This window comes from Corvus kubaryi, unplaced genomic scaffold (genome assembly GCF_017639235.1).
Source record: "Corvus kubaryi isolate FWS band 111438036 unplaced genomic scaffold, C.kubaryi_AGA036_p1.0 137, whole genome shotgun sequence".
Lineage (NCBI taxonomy): Eukaryota > Metazoa > Chordata > Aves > Passeriformes > Corvidae > Corvus > Corvus kubaryi.
In genome coordinates, this window is record NW_024580671.1 from 22,941,696 (window position 1) to 22,957,134 (window position 15,439).

Sequence of the window (15,439 nt, forward strand, 5' to 3'; positions counted from 1 at the left end):
CAGCATTCACATTCTAAAAACACACTTTCTTTTTTTAATGTCACATATATTACTGGAAGTAAACATAAAGCATTGATGTTAAAGGCTCAAAAAGCAAAAGCCAACATGATTCAATACTACAGTGAAGGAGGTTACAAATAGTTTAAATTCTTTTTTTCAGAAGAGTGATTCATGTTAAATGAGAAAAAAATAAATATATATATATATGTATATACACTGTGGAAAACAGAATCACATAACAGCAGACCAAAAGAGATTTCAAAGAGTAATATGCACTGCCGTCTGCTCTCACAAACAATTTTGCATTCACTGATACTAAAAAATTTCAGAATTTAGTATTGCTGAGATCAAATTCTTGTTTGGTTACCCTTTTCATAGGATGTTCAAACTCCTTGTCTCAATTTCAAGGTTCTGTTCAACTTCACTACAAAACTCTGCTTATTTTCACCCTACTCATAAGATCTAACTCTTGGCTTCTGAAGTGAAAAGCAATGTAGCTTTCCTTCTGATCATTCCTTTAAAGCTTTTCTTATCCTACTCAGCCTTTGATTACTGACCGCTTTGAGTCCACAAAGAATCAAGTTATTACTCTCATTTGGGGGTCCATATCCTCTCAAATCTCATAACTCTTCATGTCAATAAAGCAACACTCATGTACAGCATTGAAGATCTGGCCGCTATATATCCTTTGTATTTTATCCTATGAAACTAAGTTGCAAAATCTTTGGTCTGGTGTTTCAAACCCTGTCTCCTTTATTATCATCATAAACTACATGTAAGATAATTTCACAGTGGAATGGGTAAAAACATTTCAGTTAAAATGGGAAGTGACCTTAAAAAATTTCAGATTTTACATGTAATATAAAATGTCATTTCTGAAATTGAAACAACTGGACATGGTGGTGTTTGGTAAAAGGTTGGACTCAAAGATCTTGGTGATCTTTTCCAACCATAACAATTCTGTGATTCCAACATATTCTTCACGGCAGTTCTGCAAATTGCAGAGATTATTCTATTGCTCTCTAACCCAGCACTTACAATGCTCTTAAAACTACCACTTTTAGAGATCTGGTCAATTTTTCAAAATTTAAAAGGCATAAAATGAATTTGTTTCTTTTTTGCTGTAGTTTCAAAAGCCACAGTCAATTTAAAAAGTTACCTTGAAGTGCTTCTGTTGCTGGAAACTATTTGTTCATTTCAAGATGAGGGAATAATTGTTGATCTACCTGAGAGTCTTTGAAGAGCTGTTCTTTCTAGAGTATGGATCAGGAAAAAGTCTACCAATTGTCAGAATCTAGCACTGAGTGAAAAAGTGCCCTTATTTTCTGAGGCAAGCAATGCTTAAGTGGCACTTAAATTCCACTGGACTCCTACAAACAGGTTTCTGACATGCAAATGCCCCCTCATTTTTCTTCTTTGTTTGAAAGAATAGAAAAGACTGTTCAAAAACAAAATCTGAAAAATGCAATCTCTGGCCCAAATATATTATATTCAAGCACATGGAAAAGTAAAGAACAGATTGGAAGCAAGGGGACCCTGAACAGCATGACCTCAGCACACCACCTGCCCTATGACTGAAGAGTTTTTGAAGGCATTTGGATCTTCTTATTTTGTGGGGTCAGGTGGAATGTATGTACTGCATAGACTTTCCCTTTCACTATTTTACATTTTAACACAGTAACAAGTCAAACAAGACCATTCTTGGCTGCCAAAACTTCAGTAAATGCTGAAGTCAGAGTAGAAAACCCCAGAGCATTAAACACCCATTGTCTACTGATACAACCAAAGATACCACCAAAGGAAAAACACCTCATTCCACGGTATTGCTTTAATAAACTGAAAGTAACTTATTTTCCATAGGGTATGTGAGATCACAACATCAGCTGTGTTTGTCTGAGTGACAGATCACAAATCTTATGTAGATTCATCAAAGATTTTAAAACTTTAATTTCTCTGTCTCCTGGTATCATCTCTTCACAGTATAAAAGGATTTCAGCCAGAATAATTAAATGTTTAATTTTTAAACAAAATCTAAATGTAAAACAGAAATATAAATCTTTTACTACAAGTCATTTTAAAATATTTTTGCATAATTCCACAGGATATTACATCCTCAAAATCTGTGATATTATCAATAAGCAAATGGTCACATACTCAGATCTGAGGAATATTTTCTGATTATTTGTGTACAGAGGGCTGTCATGTATTGACTGCCCTTCTGTTTCTATGTGTGAAAGTACCTGTAAGAATGCTAAATTATCTCTAAACATTTAAGTAATACAATCATAATTAATATAAACAAATATTAAAATTATCACTGGGATCTTACAGGAACTGGGAAGGAAGATTGCTTTGTTGAGAAGGTGATGATCAGTGCATGGAATGGGAGTCATTTCACTTGGTTTGAGCAATCTAAAAGTGGAACACCTGATCCAATTTAGTCATCTGGGTCTATTTGCAATCCGTAAAGAGAGACGGGCATCCTCACAGGGTAAGTCACACCAGTCTAAGCAGTTTACTGAGACATATGGAGGTGGCCTGCCAGAAGTCGGAGAATTAAGTAAATCCTTTCTCATGAGCTCCATCCAAGTGCAAGCCTGCAAGCCCTAAACATGCGTTAGTCCAGAGTCCAAATCATTATGCCTAGTCACGCAGTTAAAGCCATGTAAGCTCAGTACAACAAATGTACCTTTTCTCCCCTGTACCCTGATTTTAACACAAATTAAGGACACTTGTGTTTCTACCCGACCTTTCATAAGAACCCTTCATACAAAAACACCTACCTCAAATATTGGATACAAATAACATTCTGGAAATACTGAACTATAATTGGTACATTTAATCGCTACATTTGACCATTGAAAGACAAATTCTGACCTCCTTTCCTACACTGAATTATACTAAAGTTCATTGTGTCTGTCCCATTGATTTTGCAAGGACTCCTTGTGCAATAAAATTCTAGTTGGTAGATTTAAAAGCATCTACATCTGTTTACAGGTGACCAGTCTGAACTTCCTTCCACAAAAGATGAGCAATTACTTATAAATCAGGGACATTTCATGAGTGAATAATTATTCAATGTATCCAAAATGTTCATGATATAAAAGTAATCCTAGGTATTTCCATTGCTACTTGATGAAATGATAAAATAACTTAGTTTACCCTTCGAAATTGTATTATAAAATTCATATAATTATTAAAAATATAGTTTTACTTCTGGTATTGGTGGTATCTAACATCAAAATAAGTTCAAATATATTTTAATATCAAACATAATTAATCAGTAATTAATCAGTAAAGAGATCACAATAGAAAGATAAACCGTTTGCTTTGCCCTTGTTCTCATATTTTTTATTCGATTGCTTATATCCTGTAAATCAAGTACTAACTAATAGAGAAAAGACAGTTTTGTGGGAACTTTTGCATAACAGTTTATGTTGCAAGTCACTCCATATTCCCTCAAAGTCTTTTGGGTCCAATTGGTGTGATGGGTAACAAAGATTCAATGGTCAACTTGGCTCCTGCTTATGCTGCAAATCTGACTACTGTGATTTTTATGTGCAATTACTGTACTTACACAAAACAGAAATAGACATTTCAGAAATATAAATAAAATGTCAAAAATTATTTTGTGATTTGTTCAGCAGATACTTTTCAAATGGAAATCAAGAAAATGGCAAGCAACAGCAAAAGAACAAAAATAATAAGAATTGCCCTTTCTAAATCTTATGCCTAAACATCCCAGTCACAACTCATAAATCACAAAGAGGGAGAGCAACAGCTATTTCTGTGTATTCTTTTAGAGTCCCTCCTGAGCCTTAGTGCCTTTTGAGAATTGTGCTTAATGCATGTATCTCAACTGCACCTATGCCAGTTTTCTTAATTTTCTGTAGGTCTCATCAAGAAAAAAAACTACTTTAGGAGTGATTTGATGGTAAAGGAACCATTATTCAAACTAAGTAGCAAGTCATTTTACTTCTAAAAGATTCACATTCTGGTTTTCAATTTGTCCTATAAATTTTTCAGAATGTGACTGCATACACACGAGTAAATTTACTTCTTTGTATTAATACTTTTAGAGAAAATTGTAATTCCAAAGAGGTTAGTTAAGAAAATAATTAAATAGTGTCCTTGCAAAGTTCCTAGGTTTCCATGGTTTCTATTATACTGCACCGTGATTTTTTTTCAGTGAAGCAAACAGCTCATTTTGATAGAGCAAATTGAAATTAGGCTAATTGACACAGGTCTCTAAACTTTCGGAAACTCTTCCATCTTTATTTTTAGCAGCACAGTCAGTCATTATAGGCAGTTAAAGGCTGATTAGGTTTGCAGAGTAATTAGAATTCTAACCATACAAAACAGGAGGAAGACTCCTTCTGTGGGGATGTACATGAAGAAGATTTATAATTAACGTTTTTGTTGAGGTTTTATGAAAGTGACACATTACATTGATATTTTATTAAAGGACCCCATTTTGCTGTGCAAAGACCATAATGTATGCCTTCAAGGGATTCTATGGGCAAAATCCAGAACAAATCTCAATGGAACTGCCTTCTTATGTCAGATTTGAAGTTGAGGCTATGATTTTTCCCATTAACACATGATATAGCAAGCAACTTCATTGCATGTTACATTTCTATCTGCTTATGCATACAAACACAAACATATATCTACTTGTATAGGCACACACAAACATATACATACAAATAAAAAAAGAGGACTTCAGAAATTTTTGTTAGATTGAAATCAAATATTAGCAGTCTGTGAGGTTAATTGAAGCAAATCTAAGTAGATTTCATTTAATTCTTGCCCTTCTCTCTTTACACTTCATCATTAATGCTGCTTTCTTTTCCTATCACTGTTTTGCTTTTCTGAAAGAGTGATGTATATTGTCAGCACCTCTATTCAATGCAGTTATTAAAAGAGTATTCTGCAATATCTTTGTTTGATTTTCTAATATTTGAATTCATCCTTTTGTAGGCTTCTTAAGAAAGACAAGATCTAGAAATCTACATTAAGGTGGGACTGACAAGTAATAGCTCAACAACCAAGAGTCAGAGCTAAGAACAAAATGCAGAGATAAGTCTGGTCAGTCCACAGTATTTCAAAGTAATGCTAAATCTTCAACTACCAAAAACTGGCCCACCGATCAGTTTCTTCCCAGTAGAGTCAACTGGGAAGCTGAGTGTGTGGGAAAATTCTCCAGGATGTTAAAGTAGAGCAGGAGGCATAGAGTCTCTGCCATCTCCTGCAACCACCATACAAGCCCTTCCTCTTGAAGGATCAATAGGAATCAAAGTTTGAATGATTACTGTCTCTGCCTTTATGGTTTTCTGCTGGGGCAGAGGGATGAGTGAAAACCTTTCCATCTCCTCACTTCTCCTCCCCACAGAGAACCCAGTGCTAGAGAAAGACTGCTGATGATCTCTGAAAGGTTCATGTCTCACTGAATATGTTTTTATTGAATGCAGAAAACCTACACCTTGAATAAACATGTAAAGTAAGGCTTCTTGTAACCTCTACATATGGCTTAATCTTGGTAGTGCTCCTTTCAATTTTGTTGTAGTAATACAAATGAGCTTTCTCTGCAAATGTGTTTCTCCTTTCCCAAGTAAAATAGTTTAAGGGTAGTCATTGAATTATTGTTTCATGCTTACTAAGTGTGGTGATGCAATACCTTTATTGTATTTTTATATAAGTTTTCTGTACCCCAATGGTTCATCCCTACCTTCCCCACTCCTATTCCCAGTTGGTTTGCCCCAGACCCAAGCCTCTCCCCCAGTGCTCCCTACATGGTTGTTCTCCTCCCCTTGTTCTAGCTCTTTCGCTATCAATCACCCAAACCCCTCCTGTTGTTCCCGAAGGTCCAGCGTCCATCATCTGAAACCTCCCAATTTACCCTAATATGGTCCCCATCAATCCCCCGAGACCCTACCCCTGTAGATACCTCCCCCTTTGGAAATCCCCTAAACCTGGATGTCCCATTGGGGCATGTGATCCCTTTCGCTCCTCCGCTTGGGGCTATTGGCCCAAGGAAATGTCTATCCTCGTCCATATCCCTCCCTTAGAGATTTCTATTGGTCCCCAGTTAAGCCATCCCCATTGTAACACCTCCCTTTGAAAGAGGTTCCCTGGAGCTGCTCCAGGCTTGTCTCCTGTGGGTTGCCTCCAATAAACTTGGGTTTTCCAGTGTGGCAAGCCTCCTTGCTACTTTTTATCCTCTCCCTCCTCGGGACTGCTGACAGCCACTGTGCCTGGAGCTTCAGCTCCCCTGGGCCGAGCTGAACTCCTGAGGAGCAGCTTTAAAGCTGAGAGCTTCCAGCTGCTCCCCACTCCTGTCGCACACCACAGGAGCTAGCCTGGGCAGTGGTCAGTGGCGGTCATTGCGACAACTAAGTTAATGGCCCAATTTTATATATTTTTAATTCCAGGAAAGTCAGAACCAGAAATCTCTAATATTTTTCAATAAAATATTCTAATATTGAGGATTTGATCAATGTACGTTCACATTCAGAAACACACAGAGCTAGCTTCAAATCAATAGTGGGAAAAAAATTACTTTTTCAAAGTTTAGGTGAATCATTGCTTTCTGTAAATGGCAAAAATCAGAGAACAAACAGACAAATTCAAAAGAAACTTATTACTTTATGCATCTCCAGAAAACAAATTCTTTTATGAATAAGAATCAACAGCAACCACAAATAAACAGGATTTTAAAATTCAAATAAAGTGTTCAAGTTATTACAACAGTAGGCTGCAATAGTCAGTAATGTATAAGAACAGAAGAAGGTAAGAAGGCTCATGCCCTTGTGTAATTCTTAAACTTAAAGGAAGATAAATTCCTTTCAGAATTCCAGTGCTTAAAAGACTGTTGATTTTACATGGGAAAGAAAAGAGAGAAAGGTTTTTCACTATTAAGTATTTTCTTGTATATTCATAGGGGGGAAAAATGCTTGAAATTGGATTATATTAGTAGCATCCTCACTGCAGGTAGCAAAAATTGAAAGTTATGAATAACTTGACTAAATAGAGAACAGGGATAACAGTTTTGTTGTTGTTGGGAATTACAAATGTTATATGAGAAAAAGATTCAAGTACTTCCTAAGTAAGATAAACAGGAAGGTGTAACAAAACACATCTCAAGCCTGAGAAAACTTTATACCTATCAATTTGCCTTTTAATATCATTGGAGAAAGAGATTTTCAGATTGTGACTGTACCTCAAGCTTTTGAATTGCTTTCAGTGTACTACTGTCTACTGACATCATAATATCAAGAATCACAGAATCATCAAGGTCGGAAGAGACCTTCAGGATCATCTAGACCAACTGCCAACCTGGCACCATCATAATCACCTCTAAACCATATCCCAAAGTGCCACATCCAGACACCTCTTGAATACTTAAAGAGACAGTGACATGATATACAAATTGGACTCGTGGGCAAAACACAAAGAGAATCTTATTTTCTGCAGTGCCCAAACAAAAGTACAGGAAAATTAGAATGAATTGTGGTTTTAAGGTCAGCCTTCAAGTTCTCAACTAGAGATGGGAATAAAGAATCAGATAATCACAGAACGGGTCAGGTTGGAAGGGACTACATCAGGTCATCTGGTCCAATGTCCCTGCTCAAGCAAGGTCATCCCAGAGCACAGGCCCAGGACTGCATCCAGACAGTTCTTGAATATCTCCAGTGAGGGAGACTCCCAAACCTCTCTGGACAACCTGCTTGGTCACCTGCATGTGCCTTTTAAGAATTGAGCTGAAAATTAGGACTGAAAAACTACACATAAAATATCAGAGAAAACCCACTGGAAGGAAATACGGCAGTGGGGATAGGCCGAGGTTCAAGGTTTTCAATATTAAGTTATAAACAATTAAATGTAACAACTCTTATATTCTAATTGAAATTTGGGGATTCATTCATTTTTGTCCTTTACCACCATTGTTTCAGAGAAGACTTGGCCATGAGGTAATGCCTTTGGCCTCTCAAGGGAAAGATAAATTCATGGGTGGGATATTCTTTAATTTTTAGCAGACATAGAAGATCATAGTACACAGTCCTCTGTTTGAGGGCTGTGGTATGAAGAACCAGACAGGATTTCATTACTGCCTCTTTTTTGTGCTCAAGAAGCCCTGTCAAATGAACTGGGGTATGTCAAGATATCATTCGTAATTCTCTGAATCTAAACTGGGCTGAGGGTCATTCCCCCATTCTCCACCTATCATTTTCCTTAAATCACAGGAGGTTTATTTTGAACTTACCACCACCACCACCACCACCACCACCACCACCTCTTGATTCAGTTTACTTAAAATGAACATATTTTGGGTACTTTTGTTACCCAGTCCTTTAAATTTGAGTTAGATGAGCATAGGGATCATGATGAATTGCCAATTTGTGTCATTCTGCTGCTGTTCAAGTGGAGACTTTTTCTATTGTGGCAAGCCACTTTTAAGTGGTTTTAGTCAAGAGTCCTATCACTTGTACTTTGCAGAAGAATTAATTGTTTTTTCCCCTGCTGGTAAAAATGCATGTGCAACCATTATATGAGGACACCCATGTCTTTGTCTCATCACCTGATACCATGTTAACTTTCTGGGCACAGAAAGTATGTTTTCTTTCTACTTTCAGGTTCAGAGAACATACCATAATTTTGTTTCATAAAATATAAAGAAATCTGTTTCAAATTAGAAATTATTTTGGATCAAGATACAGCCTATGCATTTCATACACTACTTTTCACTTGGTAATTCAATTGACAGATGTGATGAGGCTGAGACAAGTCATAAAACCATCTGTGGAAACATTTAGAGCTTCCCAAAGTACAACACATACACCAGTCATTCCACCTGAAGAACTTAGAAAACCCATCTATTTTCCACTTAAAGTAGTAATAACAAAATAATCCCTTTCCAGAGGTGGGTAACTATCTAACCATGACTTACTGCTATATGAATCAAGGCCAAGGAGTAGAGTAATGAGCTATCATTTAGCTCAGTGAGGAACTGAATATTACCCTTTTTTGTGTGTGTAATATGTGGTAAAAGGCTGAAGAAAAGGCATTGCTGAAATGAGAGTGAATGCATGGCTCTGATATTTCTGTGTGAGTTGTATCTGTGCCTTGTGAAGCCCAGTGCAGTAAGTGTTTGAATTGATGGCACAATACACATACAGTAAATCTGATGGTCCAGAAAGGACCATGCAGGAATGCATGTTCTTGGAGACTTCACAGTGTTTCTGTCTGACAAGCTCAGAAGTGGGGTGCTGGTGTGCAGAAAGTTTGGAAGAGCACCCCTATAACAAAGGCTGGATGAAAGTGTCAGCAAGCAGCCAGAAATCTTGGGACAGCACGTGAACAAAAAAGTTCATGTTTCATGGGGAAAATATTATTTGGTGACAGAAGAGACCACCAGAAAAATCAAGGCACATCACAGACCACTTATGTATGTAGTGCAGCAAAATTGTGTACTGCTGCTGGCACTGCTCACAGAGATGGTGGTCACAACCAGTAATGCTGGGAGTGGTGGCAGTAATTAAGGAAATGACACAAGGAGTCCTGACATTATGTAAAAGTGTCTACACAAAAAGTAACATAAGCAATCTGCTGTAGTCACAGAAAGTAACACTCTTATAATAAACTTTTCGAGTAACAGCGGGAAAACAACATCTCATAGAGAAGATCAAAGTTAGCTGCTGATGTGTCTGCTGTATTAGCTGTTGTGACAATTGCATCTGGGTATGATGCCTCAGCAAGCAGGTTTGCAAAACTAGTGACAATTACTTCAAGTTTTTGCTAAAACTTTATAGAGTCTTTCAGTGTTATAATAATATGATATAGAATCCTTCTTTTACACATGGGGACAAGTAATAAGAACACATTGATTTGCTTTTTCCTTCATCCTCAAACACAGTTTGTAAACTAAATAAGGAGTTCAAGATTGACCTACCATCAAGACCTCAATAGTTTAAACAGAAATTTAATCTTCACTGTATATACTTCAGGGTTAACAATAGGAGAATTACCACGATGCACACACTTGCTAAAAGAAATCTTATTGACAACTACAGATGGGGTGAGAGAGGAGGTCGTTGAAAACATAAATGGAATTGAACCACTGCCACTGGTCTTTAATAAAATCTGTACCATCATTGGACTTGTGCAAATTAACTACTAAATTTCTCATACATTGTCCATGAATTTTTTCTTCATGTTTAAGAAAAAATGTCACACATTTCTTACAACTCAGCAGTATGCACTGGAGAACTGAAGGGAAACAGAAGACTGATGAAAAGAAAGCAGTTCCTTTCCTGCACTCCTATAAACAATTTACAGATAATGTTTTATTTTCACAGTTACCTGTGCATTTCTTGATATTGCTATTTCTTTTTCCATGTGATCCTAACTTGCATCCAAAATTCTCCTCCCAAAATTCTGCAAACCAGACATTTCTTCGATTGTTAGCAAGTGTTCTGCTCCGAAAATATCTATCAAATCCTACATTGAAGAGAAGTGAAAGAAGCATTAAAATACGATATGGTATAAAAACAGTAATTTAGAGACAATATCAGATTTTTTATAAATACAAGAACAAGAAGGCACAAGCAATTTTATGAGCATAGTAGCATCTAAGGATTAGATTTCATTTCAAGACCACTTAAAATATCTCTTTGTTGAAAAAGAGGACTTCCAGGATACCTAAAATTCTGCTTCTGTTTATATAGTTAATTCCACCAGTTGAGAAACTAAAGATTCCTACTTAAACCTGATGATCACCAGCCTTACCCTTGCAATCCATCAGTCATAATGAAATCATGATTAACACATCTCATCTGGATTAGCTCCTTACAAGTATTTCCCTGTGGTTAAATTCTCCATGTAACATCAGTGGTGCTTATTTTTCCTAATCAATTACCAGTTTAGCACACTTACCCAGACATTAAGAGGTGTTACTATATCCAGTACCCTCACAGGAATAAAGTGCTTCAAACCAACTTCCACTTCATCCACCAAGTCAGAATCTTTCTTAATGCAGTGGCTTCTTAAAGCAAGTTTAGGAGAGGAAAGCAGGACACAGATCAATCTCCTCCCCAGAGAATAATCTGATTCATTATCATCCATCCAATACTCTCCTTATTTGTCCCAAAGAATGAGCAGGCAGTGGTTAAGAAGCTCTCCACCCCAAGTGTCATCATTATTAGACAATTAAAAGATTGCCTAGTTGCAGATTCAGCATCTCCTCATCTCAACAGATGTATTAAATTATTGTTGGATCAGGCCAGCTTAGGTAACTTGGTCAGAAAGCTTTTCCTGAATTCCCAGTAGTCAAGGACTACGTGATATTTTAATTACTTTTAAAGAGACCTACAGTACTTGGACTTTGACAGAAAATGAAAGGTTTGTGCCACTTGTGTCCTTACCATCTATGGACGTTCTTTTGGGTAGAATGGTTACTGCTCCTTCCGCAATCTCCTCCTGCTGCTGGACTGGTGAAATTTTTGACCCCCAGCTGTCTGAGCCAATCCAGAGGAAATGTCCAGACTGATTAGCTTTTTTGGCTGCTTCCAGTACTCTCCTGCAAACAAATAACAAATGACCAAGTAAACAAATCACATTTACAAAGAACCTGAGAAACCCCAGCATTTATTTTGGCTATGCTCAAGTAATCTTACACTAACTAATTAATATGTAGTTTTCACACTCTAAAGCATATTCAACAACAGCTGTAATGAATTCAAGATACAGTAATATAGAAATTAATTTGTTTTATCTTTAGCCATATTTTTCTAGCATTCTTGTTGGTTTCTTCCTTTTTGGTCACCAAATAACAATCTATTGGCACTGCACTCTTAGGAGCTAGGGGTAGTCTAGAATTACAGAGAATAAAGGACCAGCATACTCTATAATTCTATGACTCAGTTTCTTATCATCAGATTTCCAAGAATTTTATGTAGGATTGAATCTGAAACCTCTTTGTTAGTCTATTTTCCACCAGCCAACCAAGTATCTTTGTGAAGAGGAGCGTCTTCAGAACACAAAATTAGGAAACAGGCACCTAATGTCATCTTCGTTCGCGAACATGATCACTGCTCGAGCATTTGGAGTTTCCAACAAGCGCTTAATGATCTTTTCAAATTCTCCTGGTCTTGGTTCCCGAGGGATTTTGAGTGACTGAGCAATGCAAACACCACCTAGGAAAAATTAAAAGGATAAAAAAGGAATTTTAACACAGTAAATACCCACATTTCAAAAAATTCTTAGCTAACCTGGCAAGCAGAGAAAGCAAGGTGCTAATCTGAGATACAACAGCAGGGCCAAAAGTAACATTATCTACGTGTTTTGAAATATGCTCTGTACAGACTTACACACTTAATGCTGCATTAAAGACTATTACACAATTACCTGTTACATTATATTTTAAATACATTTTTGAAAAACCTTCTGAGGCCTGCTGTCAAGCACCACTCTCTGTCTCAACTGGACTGAGTTCCACAGACCTACCTAATCTATGCCAACTGACAAGCCAGCATTGCATTGAGCCATGGATCCACAGTCTTACAGTTACCTTATGTTCATAATGTGGCTCTTCAGTATCAGGTACTGTCACACACCTCTGCTTTGTCAGCAGAGAGTTTGTAGCAGAGAATTTGCAACGTTCTCTTATGAACGAATACACACAGATGACTTTTAATTGTTAGTATGACACTCTTAATTGAGTTGTCTTAATTATTTAAGAAGTTGTCATTGAATAGTCTAAATTACTAATCAGGAAATGAACACAAACTCAGAGATTACATTTATATTTCTTCCTGACAGACAGTACTAATTGAAATCTTTATATTTTACCTGTTAAGAAAAAAGGGCCAATTTCTACAGAATGTTAGTGAGTTCTATCAGCTTTCATAGACCAGTTCATGGGAATCTCTACTCCCCAATTACAACACTGTTATCTGTATTTGAGCATGCAAGAGAAAAATTCCTTGAGCTTGTTTCATGAATCACTGAGTCCATATTGCTACCAGCTTCCTATAGCATAGATGGTCTGACTGTTTGCTGATTTGCTTATTTTAATTATTTTTTCTCTAAGAACTATTGCCTGATTCTCCTAACTACATCTAACACCCACCAATGTTTATTCTTGAATGTTGTGGTTCCAAGCATAAGAGCCTATTGTGGGGAAATTAATCATTAATAAACCCAGAAAATTAAGAAAATAAGATGATATTTAGCTCTGACAAAAAGTGACATGTTACTAGGCAAAGCCAAGAAAATTGTACATTTTGCATCTCTACATCTAAATACTTCTACATTGAAGATTGTTTTCAGTGTGAATAAGAATGTGTTTTAAAAGAGATCTATTTTTAATGAGTTTTAAAAGAGATATTCTATTTTTAATGAATGTTGGTATTAATCTTCTGATTTATAAGATCATTTGAGGCACATATATTTCTTTTCATTAAATGTAGTTAGTCAGTTAAAGTTACAGTTAGATGGCTGTGTTGTATATGGGGAGGCTTTCCAACTTTCTCATCCATCTTGTCTGTCCTATTAAAATGTTAGAATTCTGTTTTTCCAAAGTACTTCACAAATTAGGTTGATGCACACCTTCAGTGATAGGATTTGAACAACAAGGGTCCAGCCACGTGAAGCTTGGCATGTAGATCTACGTAATGGTTATCAAGGTCCCTTGTGTAAGCTTTCTTAAGCTTAATGAATTAATCTTTAAGCAAAGACACAAAATTAAGGTATTTCTGAAAGTATTTTTCTTTATTTTACTCAAAAAAATTAGTAGGAATGGTTCAAAGCTGCCCCAAATGTGTCAGTGATTAAAAGGTACTTGGACAATGCCCTTCATGACCTGCTTTAACTTTTTGGTTAGCCTTGATTCGGTCAGGCAGTTGGACTACATGATCATCATAGGTCACTTCCAACTGAAATATTCTGTTCTATTCTATTCTATTCTATGTAATATTTTAAAAATGGTGCGAATTCATTATCAGATTTTGTGCTGCTTTTGCAGAGTCTCATTGGCTTCCATAGCTCTCTGCACAGATCCTAAGTTTGAATCAAGTTCAGACATGGCATAAATGAAGCGCGAAATTATCAACTGCCAGTGTAAAAATAACAACTTTCAAATTCATCACCCAGTTTTAGTCACAGGCAAGCATATCACCTTTTTCAGTTATGCATCAATTACTTGGGATGTTACATTATTATTTCATTTCATTGAGAAATTCATTCTACAGCACAGGCTTGTCCTGAATTCTTCTCTGGTTTACACAAAAGAAATAATATTTGCAAGTCAGAATACCTGCCATTTCTAACAAAAATTTTTTGTATATAGGTCTTTACCATCCATAAATAGTGCAAAAATATAACGTAAATAATTTACTCTTATCTGCTATAAAATGGAATATGGAAACTTTTTATGGTAACAAATTTCTTCATATTTTTACGAATATCCTGTCTCCCCATGATGGACAACTAATATGCCAATAACAACAAATAAGCCTTTATAGCTGATGATCCTCATATTTACCAGGTATTTTTGAAAATCCAGTAATGAAAAAATGGACACTTTGCTGTGAAAAACTTTAATCGATTATCTAAACTGATATTAGGCTATAGTGATAGACGCTTCATAGTCCTTTACTTTCTTTCTCAAGTACCAGGGCTGAAATATAAGAGAAATATTCAGCAGATATCCTGTAAATTTAACAATCAGCAATTCACTGTTAAGAAAAGAAACACTTGAAAAAAAAATGCCAAGCTCTCAACTGTCCCCAAAATCATTCAGCACAAAAAGTAAAACAGATCCTAAAAATGATATAAAAGAATAGTTTGTTACCTCGCATATTTTTTAAGTGCATTTTTCAACTACTTCTATTCATGCAATGATCCTTAAGGAAAAAAAAATCATTCTACCCACATAAAACTCAAATGCAAATATTACAAAATGCATATATATCATAAACTACATACATCCATCTACAATCTGTGTGAAATGGATATCAAGCAATGAAGAACTGCAGTATCTAAAATGGCTATTTTCAGTGAACACAGTGTAGAAGAAACACCATTCCATCATTGCAGCAGCAAGTTCAGTCATGACTGCACTGTGTATCTCGGCATCTCTGCATTGAAGAATGTGTTAAGTACTACTAGGAACAAAATAAAATGCACTTCAGCCTTGTTGCTACATGTATAATTAATTGTGTAGGCTATCTCTAACACGCAAAACACTGTATACATCCTTACCTATATATTGCATATAGAACTGTTGCTCAAACAAATAACAGGACATCAATTTTCAGCTAATGATGAATTGCTAGATCCACAAAGGTATTCACAACATTACAGTGTCTAACCTCTTGGCACCCTGCTGCCTTTGAAATCTACAGGCTGGGCTAAGTGCCCAGACACAGAGAGAGAGAAGTGG

General features: G+C 36.3%; 1 protein-coding gene across 6 annotated transcripts in view; it reads right to left on the reverse strand.

The window, feature by feature from the left end:
- GRM8 (glutamate metabotropic receptor 8) overlaps positions 1-15,439 on the reverse strand; it is a 323,953-nt gene that overhangs the window by 161,204 nt on the left and 147,310 nt on the right. For all 6 annotated transcript variants that reach the window (XM_042018191.1, XM_042018190.1, XM_042018194.1 and 3 more), the window contains 3 exons: positions 12,056-12,191; positions 11,421-11,575; positions 10,360-10,497 (listed from right to left, as the gene is read on the reverse strand). In XM_042018191.1, the coding sequence (XP_041874125.1) occupies positions 10,360-10,497; positions 11,421-11,575; positions 12,056-12,191 (429 nt within the window). The remainder of the gene's footprint in view (positions 1-10,359; positions 10,498-11,420; positions 11,576-12,055; positions 12,192-15,439) is intronic.